The sequence below is a fragment of the Ranitomeya imitator genome, chromosome 1, assembly GCF_032444005.1.
Source record: "Ranitomeya imitator isolate aRanImi1 chromosome 1, aRanImi1.pri, whole genome shotgun sequence".
Classification (NCBI taxonomy): domain Eukaryota; kingdom Metazoa; phylum Chordata; class Amphibia; order Anura; family Dendrobatidae; genus Ranitomeya; species Ranitomeya imitator.
The window spans coordinates 6,900,572-6,918,819 of NC_091282.1; the positions used below are offsets into that span (position 1 = coordinate 6,900,572).

The 18,248-nt window shown below is 48.2% G+C and overlaps 1 protein-coding gene across 1 annotated transcript in view; it reads right to left on the bottom strand.

Moving 5' to 3' along the window:
- LOC138658132 (C-type lectin domain family 2 member B-like) overlaps positions 1–18,248 on the bottom strand; it is a 70,170-nt gene that overhangs the window by 24,620 nt on the left and 27,302 nt on the right. Inside the window, exon 5 of the mRNA XM_069745674.1 lies at positions 8,816–8,964. Coding sequence (XP_069601775.1) covers positions 8,816–8,964 — 149 coding nt within the window. The remainder of the gene's footprint in view (positions 1–8,815; positions 8,965–18,248) is intronic.

Genomic DNA, 18,248 nt, shown 5'->3' on the forward strand with positions numbered 1-18,248 from the left:
GCACTCTGTAGGTGACAGTGTATGGGGCGTTCTGTAGGTGACAGTGTATGGGGGCACTCTGTAGGTTACTGTGTATGGGGGCACTCTGTAGGTGACAGTGTATGGGGGCACTCTGTAGGTCACTGTGTATGGAGGCACTCTGTAGGTGGCAGTGTATGGGGGCACTCTGTAGGTGACAGTGTATGGGGGCACTCTGTAGGTCACTGTGTATGGGGCACTCTGTAGGTGACAGTGTATGGGGCACTCTGTAGGTCACTGTGTATGGAGGCACTCTGTATGTGACAGTGTATGGGGCACTCTGTAGGTGACAGTGTATGGGCCGTTCTGTAGGTGACAGTGTATGGGGGCACTCTGTAGGTCACTGTGTATGGGGCACTCTGTAGGTAACAGTGTATGGGGCACTCTGTAGGTGACAGTGTATGGGGCGTTCTGTAGGTGACAGTGTATGGGGCACTCTGTAGGTCACTGTGTATGGAGGCACAATGTAGGTGGCAGTGTATGGGGGCACTCTGTAGGTGGCAGTGTATGGGGCACTATGTATGTGGCAGTGTATGGGGCACTATGTAGGTGGCAGTGTATGGGGGCACTCTGTAGGTCACTGTGTATGGAGGCACTCTGTAGGTGGCAGTGTATGGGGGCACTCTGTAGGTGACAGTGTATGGGGGCACTCTGTAGGTCACTGTGTATGGGGCACTCTGTAGGTGACAGTGTATGGGGGCGCTCTGTAGGTCACTGTGTATGGGTGCACTATGTAGGTGGCAGTGTATGGGGGCACTCTGTAGGTGACAGTGTATGGGGGCACTCTGTAGGTCACTGTGTATGGAGGCACTCTGTAGGTGGCAGTGTATGGGGGCACTCTGTAGGTGACAGTGTATGGGGGCACTCTGTAGGTGACAGTGTATGGGGCACTCTGTAGGTCACTATGTATGGAGCCACTCTGTAGGTGACAGTGTATGGGGCACTCTGTAGGTGACAGTGTATGGGGCGTTCTGTAGGTGACAGTGTATGGGGGCACTCTGTAGGTTACTGTGTATGGGGGCACTCTGTAGGTGACAGTGTATGGGGGCACTCTGTAGGTCACTGTGTATGGGGCTCTCTGTAGGTGACAGTGTATGAGGGCACTATGTAGGTGACAGTGTATGAGGGCACTATGTAGGTGACAGTGTATGGGGCATTCTGTAGGTGACAGTGTATGAGGGCACTATGTAGGTGACAGTGTATGGGGCACTCTGTAGGTCACTGTGTATGGGGCACTCTGTAGGTGACAGTGTATGGGGCACTCTGTAGGTCACTGTGTATGGAGGCACTCTGTATGTGACAGTGTATGGGGCACTCTGTAGGTGACAGTGTATGGGGCGTTCTGTAGGTGACAGTGTATGGGGGCACTCTGTAGGTCACTGTGTATGGGGCACTCTGTAGGTAACAGTGTATGGGGCGTTCTGTAGGTGACAGTATATGGGGCACTCTGTAGGTCACTGTGTATGGGGCACTCTGTAGGTGACAGTGTATGGGGCGTTCTGTAGGTGACAGTATATGGGGCACTCTGTAGGTCACTGTGTATGGGGCACTCTGTAGGTGACAGTGTATGGGGCGTTCTGTAGGTGACAGTGTATGGGGCACTCTGTAGGTGGCAGTGTATGGGGGCACTCTGTAGGTGGCAGTGTATGGGGCACTATGTATGTGGCAGTGTATGGGGCACTATGTAGGTGGCAGTGTATGGGGGCACTCTGTAGGTCACTGTGTATGGGGCACTCTGTAGGTGACAGTGTATGGGGGCGCTCTGTAGGTCACTGTGTATGGGGGCACTATGTAGGTGGCAGTGTATGGGGGCACTCTGTAGGTGACAGTGTATGGGGGCACTCTGTAGGTCACTGTGTATGGGGCACTCTGTAGGTGACAGTGTATGGGGGCGCTCTGTAGGTCACTGTGTATGGGGGCACTATGTAGGTGGCAGTGTATGGGGGCACTCTGTAGGTGAAAGTGTATGGGGGCACTCTGTAGGTCACTGTGTATGGAGGCACTCTGTAGGTGGCAGTGTATGGGGGCACTCTGTAGGTGACAGTGTATGGGGGCACTCTGTAGGTGACAGTGTATGGGGCACTCTGTAGGTCACTATGTATGGAGCCACTCTGTAGGTGACAGTGTATGGGGGCACTCTGTAGGTGACAGTGTATGGGGCGTTCTGTAGGTGACAGTGTATGGGGGCACTCTCTAGGTTACTGTGTATGGGGCACTCTGTAGGTGACAGTGTATGGGGCACTCTGTAGGTGACAGTGTATGGGGCGTTCTGTAGGTGACAGTACATGGGGCACTCTGTAGGTCACTGTGTATGGGGCACTCTGAAGGTGACAGTGTATGGGGCGTTCTGTAGGTGACAGTGTATGGGGCACTCTGTAGGTCACTGTGTATGGAGGCACAATGTAGGTGGCAGTGTATGGGGGCACTCTGTAGGTGGCAGTGTATGGGGCACTATGTATGTGGCAGTGTATGGGGCACTATGTAGGTGGCAGTGTATGGGGGCACTCTGTAGGTCACTGTGTATGGAGGCACTCTGTAGGTGGCAGTGTATGGGGGCACTCTGTAGGTGACAGTGTATGGGGCACTCTGTAGGTCACTGTGTATGGGGCACTCTGTAGGTGACAGTGTATGGGGGCGCTCTGTAGGTCACTGTGTATGGGGGCACTATGTAGGTGGCAGTGTATGGGGGCACTCTGTAGGTGACAGTGTATGGGGGCACTCTGTAGGTCACTGTGTATGGAGGCACTCTGTAGGTGGCAGTGTATGGGGGCACTCTGTAGGTGACAGTGTATGGGGGCACTCTGTAGGTCACTATGTATGGAGGCACTCTGTAGGTGACAGTGTATGGGGCACTCTGTAGGTAACAGTGTATGGGGCGTTCTGTAGGTGACAGTGTATGGGGGCACTCTGTAGGTCACTGTGTATGGGGCACTCTGTAGGTGACAGTGTATGGGGGCGCTCTGTAGGTAACTGTGTATGGGGCACTCTGTAGGTGACAGTGTATGGGGCGTTCTGTAGGTGACAGTGTATGGGGCACTCTGTAGGTCACTGTGTATGGAGGCACAATGTAGGTGGCAGTGTATGGGGGCACACTGTAGGTGACAGTGTATGGGGGCACTCTGTAGGTCACTGTGTATGGGGCACTCTGTAGGTGACAGTGTATGGGGCGCTCTGTAGGTCACTGTGTATGGGGGCACTATGTAGGTGGCAGTGTATGGGGGCACTCTGTAGGTGACAGTGTATGGGGGCACTCTGTAGGTCACTGTGTATGGAGGCACTCTGTAGGTGGCAGTGTATGGGGGCACTCTGTAGGTCACTGTGTATGGGGCACTCTGTAGATGGCAGTGTATGGGGCACTCTGTAGGTCACTGTGTATGGGGCACTCTGTAGATGGCAGTGTATGGGGCACTCTGTAGGTGACAGTGTATGGGGGCACTCTGTAGGTGGCAGTGTATGGGGGCACTATGTAGGTGACAGTGTATGGGGGCGCTCTGTAGGTGACAATGTATGGGGGCACTCAGAAGGTGATAGTGTATGGGGGCACTATGTAGGTGACAGTGTATGGGGGCACTATGTAGGTGACAATGTATGGGGCACTATGTAGGTGACAGTGTATGGGGGCTCTCTGTACGTGACAGTGTATGGGGGCACTATGTAGGTGACAGTGTATGGGGGCTCTCTGTAGGTGACAGTGTATGGGGGCACTATGTAGGTGACAGTGTATGGGGGCACTATGTAGGTGACAATGTACGGGGCACTATGTAGGTGACAATGTATGGGGCACTCTGTAGGTGACAGTGTATAGGGGCTCTCTGTAGGTGACAGTGTATGGGGGCGCTCTCTAGGTGGCAGTGTATGGGGGCACTATGTAGGTGACAATGTATGGGGCACTATGTAGGTGACAGTGTATGGGGGCTCTGTGTAGGTGACAGTGTATGGGGGCACTATGTAGGTGACAGTGTATGGGGGCTCTCTGTAGGTGACAGTGTATGGGGGCACTATGTAGGTGACAGTGTATGGGGGCACTATGTAGGTGACAATGTATGGGGCACTATGTAGGTGACAATGTATGGGGGCACTCTGTAGGTGACAGTGTATGGGGGCGCTCTCTAGGTGACAGTGTATGGGGGCACTATGTAGGTGACAGTGTATGGGGGCACTCAGTAGGTGGCAGTGTATGGGGGCACTATGTAGGTGGCAGTGTATGGGACGTTCTGTAGGTGACAGTGTATGGGGGCACTATGTAGGTGGCAGTGTATGGGGCGTTCTGTAGGTGACAGTGTATGGGGGCACTATGTAGGTGACAGGGTATGGGGGCACTCTGTAGGTCACTGTGTATGGGGGCACTCTGTAGGTGGCAGTGTATGGGGCGTTCTGTAGGTGACAGTGTATGGGGGCACTATGTAGGTGGCAGTGTATGGGGCGTTCTGTAGGTGACAGTGTATGGGGGCACTATGTAGGTGGCAGTGTATGGGGGCACTCAGTAGGTGGCAGTGTATGGGGGCACTATGTAGGTGACAGTGTATGGGGGAGCTCTGTAGGTCACTGTGTATGGAGGCACTCTGTAGGTGGCAGTGTATGGGGCATTCTGTAGGTGACAGTGTATGAGGGCACTATGTAGGTGACAGTGTATGGGGGCTCTCTGTAGGTGACAGTGCATGGGGGCGCTCTCTAGGTGGCAGTGTATGGGGGCACTATGTAGGTGACAGTGTATGGGGGCACTCAGTAGGTGGCAGTGTATGGGGGCACTATGTAGGTGACAGGGTATGGGGGCACTCTGTAGGTCACTGTGTATGGGGGCACTCTGTAGGTGGCAGTGTATGGGGCGTTCTGTAGGTGACAGTGTATGGGGGCACTATGTAGGTGGCAGTGTATGGGGGCACTCAGTAGGTGACAGTGTATGGGGGCACTATGTAGGTGACAGTGTATGGGGGCACTCTGTAGGTCACTGTGTATGGAGGCACTCTGTAGGTGGCAGTGTATGGGGCATTCTGTAGGTGACAGTGTATGAGGGCACTATGTAGGTGACAGTGTATGGGGGCGCTCTCTAGGTGGCAGTGTATGAGGGCACTTTCTAGGTGACAATGTATAGGGGCAATCTGTAGGTGACAGTGTATGGGGGCTCTCTGTAGGTGACAGTGTATGGGGGCGCTCACTAGGTGGCAGTGTATGAGGGCACTATGTAGGTGACAGTGTATGGGGCACTCTGTAGGTGGCAGTGTATGGGGCGTTCTGTAGGTGACAGTGTATGGGGCACTCTGTAGGTCACTGTGTATAGGGCACTATGTAGGTGGCAGTGTATGGGGGCACTCTGTAGGTGACAGTGTATGGGGCACTATGTAGGTGGCAGTGTATGGGGCGTTCTGTAGGTGACAGTGTATGGGGGCACTCTGTAGGTGGCAGTGTATGGGGGCACTATGTAGGTGGCATTGTATGGGGCGTTCTGTAGGTGACAGTGTATGGGGGCACTCTGTAGGTGGCAGTGTATGGGGGCACTCAGTAGGTGGCAGTGTATGGGGGCACTATGTAGGTGGCAGTGTATGGGGGCACTATGTAGGTGGCAGTGTATGGGGCGTTCTGTAGGTGACAGTGTATGGGGGCACTCTGTAGGTGGCAGTGTATGGGGGCACTATGTAGGTGGCATTGTATGGGGCGTTCTGTAGGTGACAGTGTATGGGGGCACTCTGTAGGTGGCAGTGTATGGGGGCACTCAGTAGGTGGCAGTGTATGGGGGCACTATGTAGGTGGCAGTGTATGGGGGCACTATGTAGGTGGCAGTGTATGGGGCGTTCTGTAGGTGACAGTGTATGGGGGCACTCTGTAGGTGGCAGGGTATGGGGGCACTATGTAGGTGACAGTGTATGGGGCGCTATGTAGGTGGCAGTGTATGGGGCGTTCTGTAGGTGACAGTGTATGGGGGCACTCAGTAGGTGGCAGTGTATGGGGGCACTCTGTAGGTGGCAGTGTATGGGGGCACTATGTAGGTGACAGTGTATGGGGGCACTCTGCAGGTGACAGTGTATGGGGGCACTCTGTAGGTGGCAGTGTATGGGGCGTTCTGTAGGTGACAGTGTATGGGGCACTCTGTAGGTGACAGTGTATGGGGGCACTATGTAGGTGGCAGTGTATGGGGCGTTCTGTCGGTGACAGTGTATGGGGGCACTCTGTAGGTGGCAGTGTATGGGGGCACTCAGTAGGTGGCAGTGTATGGGGGCACTATGTAGGTGACAGTGTATGGGGGCGCTCTGTAGGTGACAGTGTATGGGGGCACTCTGTAGGTGGCAGTGTATGGGGCATTCTGTAGGTGACAGTGTATGAGGGCACTATGTATGTGGCAGTGTATGGGGGCACTCTGTAGGTGACAGTGTATGGGGGCACTCTGTAGGTGGCAGTGTATGGGGCATTCTGTAGGTGACAGTGTATGAGGGCACTATGTATGTGGCAGTGTATGGGGGAGCTCTGTAGGTCACTGTGTATGGGGGCACTATGTAGGTGGCAGTGTATGGGGGCACTATGTAGGTGACAGTGTATGGGGGCACTCTGTAGGTGACAGAGTATGGGGGCTCTCTGTAGGTGACAGTGTATGGGGGCGCTCTCTAGGTGGCAGTGTATGAGGGCACTATGTAGGTGGCAGTGTATGGGGGCACTATGTAGGTGGCAGTGTATGGGGCGTTCTGTAGGTGGCAGTGTATGGGGGCACTCTGTAGGTGACAGTGTATGGGGCACTCTGTAGGTGACAGTGTATGGGGCGTTCTGTAGGTGGCAGTGTATGGGGCACTCTGTAGGTGACAGTGTATGGGGGCAGTCAGTAGGTGGCAGTGTATGGGGCGTTCTGTAGGTGGCAGTGTATGGGGGCACTCTGTAGGTGACAGTGTATGGGGCACTCTGTAGGTGACAGTGTATGGGGCGTTCTGTAGGTGACAGTGTATGGGGCACTCTGTAGGTGACAGTGTATGAGGGCAGTCAGTAGGTGGCAGTGTATGGGGGCACTATGTAGGTGGCAGTGTATGGGGCGTTCTGTAGGTGACAGTGTATGGGGGCACTATGTAGGTGGCAGTGTATGGGGGCACTCAGTAGGTGGCAGTGTATGGGGCATTCTGTAGGTGACAGTGTATGGGGGATCTGTAGGTCACTGTGTATGGAGGCACTCTGTAGGTGACAGTGTATGGGGGCACTCTGTAGGTGGCAGTGTATGGGGCATTCTGTAGGTGACAGTGTATGGGGCACTCTGTAGGTCACTGTATATGGGGCATTCTGTAGGTGACAGTGTATGGGGCACTCTGTAGGCCACTGTGTATGGAGGCACAATGTAGGTGGCAGTGTATGGGGGCACTCTGTAGGTGGCAGTGTATGGGGGCACTCTGTAGGTGACAGTGTATGGGGCACTCTGTAGGTGACAGTGTATGGGGCGTTCTGTAGGTGACAGTGTATGGGGGCACTCTGTAGGTCACTGTGTATGGGGCACTCTGTAGGTGACAGTGTATGGGGCGTTCTGTAGGTGACAGTGTATGGGGGCACTCTGTAGGTCACTGTGTATGGGGGCACTCTGTAGGTGACAGTGTATGGGGGCACTCTGTAGGTGGCAGTGTATGGGGGCACTCTGTAGGTGACAGTGTATGGGGCACTCTGTAGGTCACTGTGTATGGAGGCACTCTGTAGGTGACAATGTATGGGGCACTCTGTAGGTGACAGTGTATGGGGCGTTCTGTAGGTGACAGTGTATGGGGCACTCTGTAGGCCACTGTGTATGGAGGCACAATGTAGGTGGCAGTGTATGGGGGCACTCTGTAGGTGACAGTGTATGGGGCACTCTGTAGGTGACAGTGTATGGGGCGTTCTGTAGGTGACAGTGTATGGGGGCACTCTGTAGGTCACTGTGTATGGGGCACTCTGTAGGTGACAGTGTATGGGGCGTTCTGTAGGTGACAGTGTATGGGGGCACTCTGTAGGTCACTGTGTATGGGGGCACTCTGTAGGTGACAGTGTATGGGGGCACTCTGTAGGTGGCAGTGTATGGGGGCACTCTGTAGGTGACAGTGTATGGGGCACTCTGTAGGTCACTGTGTATGGAGGCACTCTGTAGGTGACAATGTATGGGGCACTCTGTAGGTGACAGTGTATGGGGCGTTCTGTAGGTGACAGTGTATGGGGCACTCTGTAGGCCACTGTGTATGGAGGCACAATGTAGGTGGCAGTGTATGAGGGCACTCTGTAGGTGACAGTGTATGGGGGCACTCTGTAGGTGGCTGTGTATGGGGGCACTCTGTAGGTGACAGTGTATGGGGCACTCTGTAGGTGACAGTGTATGGGGCGTTCTGTAGGTGACAGTGTATGGGGGCACTCTGTAGGTCACTGTGTATGGGGCACTCTGTAGGAAACAGTGTATGGGGCGTTCTGTAGGTGGCAGTGTATGAGGGCACTCTGTAGGTGACAGTGTATGGGGGCACTCTGTAGGTGGCAGTGTATGGGGGCAGTCTGTAGGTGACAGTGTATGGGGCGTTCTGTAGGTGGCAGTGTATGGGGGCACTCTGTAGGTGACAGTGTATGGAGGCACTCTGTAGGTCACTGTGTATCGGGCACTCTGTAGGTGACAGTGTATGGGGCACTGTATATGGGTCATATATTGGTGGCACTGTGTAGAGAACACTGAACAGATGTACATGGTTATAGATGTTATTGGTGATTCCCCAAATTCCTGTAATCTACCCCGGGGAGGAATTATTCTAGATTTTTTGTTTTATGGCTTTAGTGACAGCCGATACTTTGGCCGCTTGCACATCAGACACACTTCACTGACCGGTAATAGTCCATCGTCTATGGTGGCCAGGTGTGCGCCCATCTGGCTGCAGTTTTTCTGACTTTCATCTCTGGTTTTCTTGTTTTCAGCAAAGAAATAACATTTATCCTTAATTTGAATCCATAGATGTGGACACGGCTGGCAGCGCTCTACAGAGACAGAAGACACGTATGACTGCCGAGAACACATCGTGGTGTGGAAAGATGGACGCCCAGATCATTAGACATCACATTCTCCAGAGAGTCTACAGCAAGATGGAGTTAGGAAGGAAAGACAACGTGGAGAGAGAAGGTGACGAAACTGAAGAGATGAGTGGACGAGAAAACCAGAGAGAAGGGAAGAAAGAGAATATAGATGAGCGGATGAGGAAAACAGAGAGAAGTGAAGAAAGAGAAGAGAGATGACCAAACGAGGAAACCAGAGGGAAGAGAAGAAAGAGAATATAGATGAGCGGATGAGGAAACCAGAGAGAAGGGAAGAAAGAGAAGAGAGATGACCAAACGAGGAAACCAGAGGGAAGAGAAGAAAGAGAATATAGGTGAGTGGATGAGGAAAACAGAGAGAAGAGAAGAAAGAGAAGAGAGATGACCAAAGGAGGAAACCAGAGGGAAGAGAAGAAAGAGAATATAGATGAGCGGATGAGGAAAACAGAGATAAGAGAAGAAAGAGAAGAGAGATGACCGAACGAGGAAACCAGAGGGAAGAGAAGAAAGAGAATATAGATGAGCGGACGAGGAAACCAGAGAGAAGGGAAGAAAGAGAAGAGAGATGACCAAACGAGGAAACCAGAGGGAAGAGAAGAAAGAGAATATAGGTGAGCAGATGAGGAAAACAGAGAGAAGAGAAGAAAGAGAAGAGAGATGACCAAACGAGGAAACCAGAGGGAAGAGAAGAAAGAGAATATAGATGAGCGGATGAGGAAAACAGAGAGAAGAGAAGAAAGAGAAGAGAGATGACCAAACGAGGAAACCAGAGGGAAGAGAAGAAAGAGAATATAGGTGAGTGGATGAGGAAAACAGAGAGAAGAGAAGAAAGAGAATATAGATGAGGGTATTAGGAAAACAGAGAGAAGAGAAGAAAGAGAAGAGAGATGAGCGGACGAGGAAAACAGAGGGAAGAAAAGAAAGAGAACAGAGATGAGTGGACGAGGAAAACAGAGAGAAGAGAAGAAAGAACAAAGATGAGTGGACGAGGAAAACAGAGGGAAGAGAAGAAAGAGAACAGAGATGAGCAGATGAGGAAAACAGAGAGAAGAGAAGAAAGAGAATATAGATGAGCGGACGAGGAAAACAGAGAGAAGAGAAGAAAGAGAACAGAGATGAGCGGACGAGGAAAAAAGAGAGAAGAGAAGAAAGAGAACAGAGAAGAGCGGACGAGGACAACAGAGAGAAGAGAAGAAAGAAGAGAGATGAGTGGACGAGGAAAACAGAGAAAAGAGAAGAAAGAGAAGAGAGATGAGTGGACGAGGAAAACAGAGAGAAGAGAAGAGAAGAGAGATGAGTGGACGAGGAAAACAGAGAGAAGAGAAGAAAGAGAATATAGATGAGCGGACGAGGAAAAAAGAGAGATGAGAAGAAAGAGAACAGAGAAGAGCGGACGAGGAAAACAGAGAGAAGAGAAGAAAGAGAATATAGATGAGCGGACGAGGAAAACAGAGGGAAGAGAAGAAAGAGAAGAGAGATAAGTGGACGAGAAAAACAGAGAAAAGAGAAGAAAGAACAGAGATGAGTGGACGAGGAAAACAGAGGGAAGAGAAGAAAGAGAACACAGATGAGTGGAAGAGGAAACCAGAGAGAAGGGAAGAAAGAGAATGTAGATGAGCGGATGAGGAAAACAGAGAGAAGAGAAGAAAGAACAGAGATCAGTGGACGAGGAAAACAGAGGGAAGAGAAGAAAGAGAATATAGATGAGTGGATGAGGAAAACAGAGAAAAGAGAAGAAACAACAGAGATCAGTGGACAAGGAAAACAGAGAGAAGAGAAGAAAGAACAGAGATGAATGGACGAGGGAAACAGAGGGAAGAGAAGAAAGAACAGAGATCAGTGGACAAGGAAAACAGAGAGAAGAGAAGAAAGAACAGAGATGAGTGGACGAGGAAAACAGGGGGAAGAGAAGAAAGAGAACACAGATGAGTGGAAGAGGAAACCAGAGAGAAGGGAAGAAAGAGAATATAGATGAGCGGATGAGGAAAACAGAGAGAAGAGAAGAAAGAACAGAGATCAGTGGACGAGGAAAACAGAGAGAAGAGAAGAAAGAGAATATAGATGAGTAGATGTGGAAAATAGAGGGAAGAGAAGAAAGAGAAAAGAGATGAGTGGATGAGGAAAACAGAGAGAAGAGAAGAAAGAACAGAGATGAGTGGATGAAGAAAACAGAGGGAAGAGAAGAAAGAACAGAGATGAGTGGACGAGGAAAACAGAGGGAAGAGAAGAAAGAGAACACAGATGAGTGGAAGAGGAAACCAGAGAGAAGGGAAGAAAGAGAATATAGATGAGCGGATGAGGAAAACAGAGAGAAGAGAAGAAAGAACAGAGATCAGTGGACGAGGAAAACAGAGAAGAGAAGAAAGAGAAGATAGATGAGTGGACAAGGAAAACAGAGAGAAGAGAAGAAAGAACAGAGATGAGTGGACGAGTAAAACAGAGGGAAGAGAAGAAAGAGAACACAGATGAGTGGAAGAGGAAACCAGAGAGAAGGGAAGAAAGAGAATATAGATGAGTGGATGAGGAAAACAGAGAAGAGAAGAAAGAGAAGAGAGATGAGTGGATGAGGAAAACAGAGAGAAGAGAAGAAAGAACAGAGATGAGTGGACGAGAAAAACAGAGAGAAGAGAAGAAAGAACAGAGATCAGTGGACGAGGAAAACAGAGGGAAGAGAAGAAAGAGAATATAGATGAGTGGATGAGGAAAATAGAGGGAAGAGAAGAAAGAGAAGAGAGATGAGTGGACGAGGAAAACAGAGAAAAGAGAAGAAAGAACAGAGATCAGTGGACAAGGAAAACAGAGAGAAGAGAAGAAAGAACAGAGATGAATGGACAAGGGAAACAGAGGGAAGAGAAGAAAGAACAGAGATCAGTGGACAAGGAAAACAGAGAGAAGAGAAGAAAGAACAGAGATGAGTGGACGAGAAAAACAGGGGGAAGAGAAGAAAGAGAACACAGATGAGTGGAAGAGGAAACCAGAGAGAAGGGAAGAAAGAGAATATAGATGAGCGGATGAGGAAAACAGAGAGAAGAGAAGAAAGAACAGAGATCAGTGGACGAGGAAAACAGAGAGAAGAGAAGAAAGAGAATATAGATGAGTAGATGTGGAAAATAGAGGGAAGAGAAGAAAGAGAAATGAGATGAGTGGATGAGGAAAACAGAGAGAAGAGAAGAAAGAACAGAGATGAGTGGATGAAGAAAACAGAGGGAAGAGAAGAAAGAACAGAGATGAGTGGACGAGGAAAACAGGGGGAAGAGAAGAAAGAGAACACAGATGAGTGGAAGAGGAAACCAGAGAGAAGGGAAGAAAGAGAATATAGATGAGCGGATGAGGAAAACAGAGAGAAGAGAAGAAAGAGCAGAGATCAGTGGATGAGGAAAACAGAGAAGAGAAGAAAGAGAAGATAGATGAGTGGACAAGGAAAACAGAGAGAAGAGAAGAAAGAGAACACAGATGAGTGGAAGAGGAAACCAGAGAGAAGGGAAGAAAGAGAATATAGATGAGCGGATGAGGAAAACAGAGAAGAGAAGAAAGAGAAGAGAGATGAGTGTATGAGGAAAACAGAGAGAAGAGAAGAAAGAACAGAGATGAGTGGACGAGAAAAACAGAGGGAAGAGAAGAAAGAGAACAGAGATGAGCAGATGAGGAAAACAGAGAGAAGAGAAGAAAGAGAATATAGATGAGCGGACGAGGAAAACAGAGAGAAGAGAAGAAAGAACAGAGATGAGTGGACGAAGTAAACAGAGGGAAGAGAAGAAAGAACAGAGATGAGTGGACGAGGAAAACAGAGGGAAGAGAAGAAAGAGAACACAGATGAGTGGAAGAGGAAACCAGAGAGAAGGGAAGAAAGAGAATATAGATGAGCGGATGAGGAAAACAGAGAGAAGAGAAGAAAGAACAGAGATCAGTGGACGAGGAAAACAGACAAGAGAAGAAAGAGAAGATAGATGAGTGGACAAGGAAAACAGAGAGAAGAGAAGAAAGAACAGAGATGAGTGCACGAGGAAAACAGAGGGAAGAGAAGAAAGAGAACACAGATGAGTGGAAGAGGAAACCAGAGAGAAGGGAAGAAAGAGAATATAGATGAGCGGATGAGGAAAACAGAGAAGAGAAGAGAGATGAGTGGATGAGGAAAACAGAGAGAAGAGAAGAAAGAACAGAGATGAGTGGACGAGAAAAACAGAGAGAAGAGAAGAAAGAACAGAGATCAGTGAACGAAGAAAACAGAGGGAAGAGAAGAAAGAGAACAAAGAGGAGCGGAAGAGGAAAAGAGAGAAGAGAAGAAAGAACAGAGATGTGAGGACGAGGAAAACAGAGAAAAGAGAAGAAAGAGAAGAGAGATGAGTGGACGAGGAAAACAGAGAGAAGAGAAGAAAGAACAAAGATGAGTGGACGAGGAAAACAGAGGGAAGAGAAGGAAGAGAACAGAGATGAGCAGATGAGGAAAACAGAGAGAAGAGAAGAAAGAGAATATAGATGAGCGGACGAGGAAAACAGAGAGAAGAGAAGAAAGAGAACAGAGATGAGCGGACGAGGAAAAAAGAGAGAAGAGAAGAAAGAGAACAGAGATGAGCGGACGAGGAAAAAAGAGAGAAGAGAAGAAAGAGAACAGAGATGAGCGGACGAGGAAAAAAGAGAGAAGAGAAGAAAGAGAACAGAGAAGAGCGGACGAGGACAACAGAGAGAAGAGAAGAAAGAGAATATAGATGAGCCGACGAGGAAGACAGAGAGAAGAGAAGAAAGAGAAGAGAGATGAGTGGATGAGGAAAACAGAGAAAAGAGAAGAAAGAGAAGAGAGATGAGTGGACGAGGAAAACAGAGAAAAGAGAAGAAAGAGAAGAGAGATGAGTGGACGAGGAAAACAGAGAGAAGAGAAGAAAGAGAAGAGAGATGAGTGGACGAGGAAAACAGAGAGAAGAGAAGAAAGAGAACAGAGAAGAGCGGACGAGGAAAACAGAGAAAAGAGAAGAAAGAACAGAGTTGAGTGGACGAGGAAAACAGAGGGAAGAGAAGAAAGAACAGAGATCAGTGGACAAGGAAAACAGAGAGAAGAGAAGAAAGAACAGAGATGAGTGGACGAGGAAAACAGAGGGAAGAGAAGAAAGAGAACACAGATGAGTGGAAGAGGAAACCAGAGAGAAGGGAAGAAAGAGAATATAGATGGGCGGATGAGGAAAACAGAGAGAAGAGAAGAAAGAACAGAGATTAGTGGACGAGGAAAACAGAGGGAAGAGAAGAAAGAGAATATAGATGAGTGGATGAGGAAAATAGAGGGAAGAGAAGAAAGAGAAGAGAGATGAGTGGACGAGGAAAACAGAGAAAAGAGAAGAAAGAACAGAGATGAGTGGATGAGGAAAACAGAGGGAAGAGAAAAAAGAACAGAGATCAGTGGACAAGGAAAACAGAGTGAAGAGAAGAAAGAACAGAGATGAATGGACGAGGAAAACAGAGGGAAGAGAAGAAAGAACAGAGATCAGTGGACAAGGAAAACAGAGAGAAGAGAAGAAAGAACAGAGATGAGTGGACGAGGAAAACAGGGGGAAGAGAAGAAAGAGAACACAGATGAGTGGAAGAGGAAACCAGAGAGAAGGGAAGAAAGAGAATATAGATGAGCAGATGAGGAAAACAGAGAAAAGAGAAGAAAGAACAGAGATGAGTGGACGAGGAAAACAGAGGGAAGAGAAAAAAGAACAGAGATCAGTGGACAAAGAAAACAGAGTGAAGAGAAGAAAGAACAGAGATGAATGGACGAGGAAAACAGAGGGAAGAGAAGAAAGAACAGAGATCAGTGGACAAGGAAAACAGAGAGAAGAGAAGAAAGAACAGAGATGAGTGGACGAGGAAAACAGAGGGAAGAGAAGAAAGAGAACACAGATGAGTGGAAGAGGAAACCAGAGAGAAGGGAAGAAAGAGAATATAGATGGGCGGATGAGGAAAACAGAGAGAAGAGAAGAAAGAACAGAGATCAGTGGACGAGGAAAACAGAGGGAAGAGAAGAAAGAGAATATAGATGAGTGGATGAGGAAAATAGAGGGAAGAGAAGAAAGAGAAGAGAGATGAGTGGACGAGGAAAACAGAGAGAAGAGAAGAAAGAACAGAGATGAGTGGATGAGGAAAACAGAGGGAAGAGAAAAAAGAACAGAGATCAGTGGACAAGGAAAACAGAGTGAACAGAAGAAAGAACAGAGATGAATGGACGAGGAAAACAGAGGGAAGAGAAGAAAGAACAGAGATCAGTGGACAAGGAAAACAGAGAGAAGAGAAGAAAGAACAGAGATGAGTGGACGAGGAAAACAGGGGGAAGAGAAGAAAGAGAACACAGATGAGTGGAAGAGGAAACCAGAGAGAAGGGAAGAAAGAGAATATAGATGAGCAGATGAGGAAAACAGAGAAAAGAGAAGAAAGAACAGAGATGAGTGGACGAGGAAAACAGAGGGAAGAGAAGAAAGAGAACACAGATGAGTGGAAGAGGAAACCAGAGAGAAGGGAAGAAAGAGAATATAGATGAGCGGATGAGGAAAACAGAGAGAAGAGAAGAAAGAACAGAGATGAGTGGACGAGAAAAACAGAGAGAAGAGAAGAAAGAACAGAGATCAGTGAACGAGGAAAACAGAGGGAAGAGAAGAAAGAGAAAAAAGAGGAGCGGAAGAGAGAAGAGAAGAAAGAACAGAGATGTGAGGACGAGGAAAACAGAGAGAAGAAAGAGAAGAGAGATGAGTGGACGAGGAAAACAGAGAGAAGAGAAGAAAGAACAAAGATGAGTGGACGAGGAAAACAGAGGGTAGAGAAGGAAGAGAACAGAGATGAGCAGATGAGGAAAACAGAGAGAAGAGAAGAAAGAGAATATAGATGAGCGGACGAGGAAAACAGAGAGAAGAGAAGAAAGAGAACAGAGATGAGCGGACGAGGAAAAAAGAGAGAAGAGAAGAAAGAGAACAGAGATGAGCGGACGAGGAAAAAAGAGAGAAGAGAAGAAAGAGAACAGAGAAGAGCGGACGAGGACAACAGAGAGAAGAGAAGAAAGAGAATATAGATGAGCCGACGAGGAAGACAGAGAGAAGAGAAGAAAGAGAAGAGAGATGAGTGGATGAGGAAAACAGAGAAAAGAGAAGAAAGACAAGAGAGATGAGTGGACGAGGAAAACAGAGAAAAGAGAAGAAAGAGAAGAGAGATGAGTGGACGAGGAAAACAGAGAGAAGAGAAGAAAGAGAAGAGAGATGAGTGGACGAGGAAAACAGAGAGAAGAGAAGAAAGAGAACAGAGAAGAGCGGACGAGGAAAACAGAGAAAAGAGAAGAAAGAACAGAGTTGAGTGGACGAGGAAAACAGAGGGAAGAGAAGAAAGAACAGAGATCAGTGGACAAGGAAAACAGAGAGAAGAGAAGAAAGAACAGAGATGAGTGGACGAGGAAAACAGAGGGAAGAGAAGAAAGAGAACACAGATGAGTGGAAGAGGAAACCAGAGAGAAGGGAAGAAAGAGAATATAGATGGGCGGATGAGGAAAACAGAGAGAAGAGAAGAAAGAACAGAGATTAGTGGACGAGGAAAACAGAGGGAAGAGAAGAAAGAGAATATAGATGAGTGGATGAGGAAAATAGAGGGAAGAGAAGAAAGAGAAGAGAGATGAGTGGACGAGGAAAACAGAGAAAAGAGAAGAAAGAACAGAGATGAGTGGATGAGGAAAACAGAGGGAAGAGAAAAAAGAACAGAGATGAGTGGAAGAGGAAACCAGAGAGAAGGGAAGAAAGAACAGAGATGAGTGGACAAGGAAAACAGAGAGAAGAGAAGAAAGAACAGAGATGAATGGACGAGGAAAACAGAGGGAAGAGAAGAAAGAACAGAGATCAGTGGACAAGGAAAACAGAGAGAAGAGAAGAAAGAACAGAGATGAGTGGACGAGGAAAACAGGGGGAAGAGAAGAAAGAGAACACAGATGAGTGGAAGAGGAAACCAGAGAGAAGGGAAGAAAGAGAATATAGATGAGCAGATGAGGAAAACAGAGAAAAGAGAAGAAAGAACAGAGATGAGTGGACGAGGAAAACAGAGGGAAGAGAAAAAAGAACAGAGATCAGTGGACAAAGAAAACAGAGTGAAGAGAAGAAAGAACAGAGATGAATGGACGAGGAAAACAGAGGGAAGAGAAGAAAGAACAGAGATCAGTGGACAAGGAAAACAGAGAGAAGAGAAGAAAGAACAGAGATGAGTGGACGAGGAAAACAGAGGGAAGAGAAGAAAGAGAACACAGATGAGTGGAAGAGGAAACCAGAGAGAAGGGAAGAAAGAGAATATAGATGGGCGGATGAGGAAAACAGAGAGAAGAGAAGAAAGAACAGAGATCAGTGGACGAGGAAAACAGAGGGAAGAGAAGAAAGAGAATATAGATGAGTGGATGAGGAAAATAGAGGGAAGAGAAGAAAGAGAAGAGAGATGAGTGGACGAGGAAAACAGAGAGAAGAGAAGAAAGAACAGAGATGAGTGGATGAGGAAAACAGAGGGAAGAGAAAAAAGAACAGAGATCAGTGGACAAGGAAAACAGAGAGAAGAGAAGAAAGAACAGAGATGAATGGACGAGGAAAACAGAGGGAAGAGAAGAAAGAACAGAGATCAGTGGACAAGGAAAACAGAGAGAAGAGAAGAAAGAACAGAGATGAGTGGACGAGGAAAACAGGGGGAAGAGAAGAAAGAGAACACAGATGAGTGGAAGAGGAAACCAGAGAGAAGGGAAGAAAGAGAATATAGATGAGCAGATGAGGAAAACAGAGAAAAGAGAAGAAAGAACAGAGATGAGTGGACGAGGAAAACAGAGGGAAGAGAAGAAAGAGAACACAGATGAGTGGAAGAGGAAACCAGAGAGAAGGGAAGAAAGAGAATATAGATGAGCGGATGAGGAAAACAGAGAGAAGAGAAGAAAGAACAGAGATGAGTGGACGAGAAAAACAGAGAGAAGAGAAGAAAGAACAGAGATCAGTGAACGAGGAAAACAGAGGGAAGAGAAGAAAGAGAAAAAAGAGGAGCGGAAGAGAGAAGAGAAGAAAGAACAGAGATGTGAGGACGAGGAAAACAGAGAGAAGAAAGAGAACAGAGATGAGTGGACGAGGAAAACAAAGAAGAATAGAAAGAGAACAGAGATGAGCAGACGAGGAAAACAGAGGGAAGAGAAGAAAGAGAACAAAGAAGAGCGGAAGAGGAAAACAGAGGGAAGAGAAGAAAGAACTGAGATGAGTGGATGA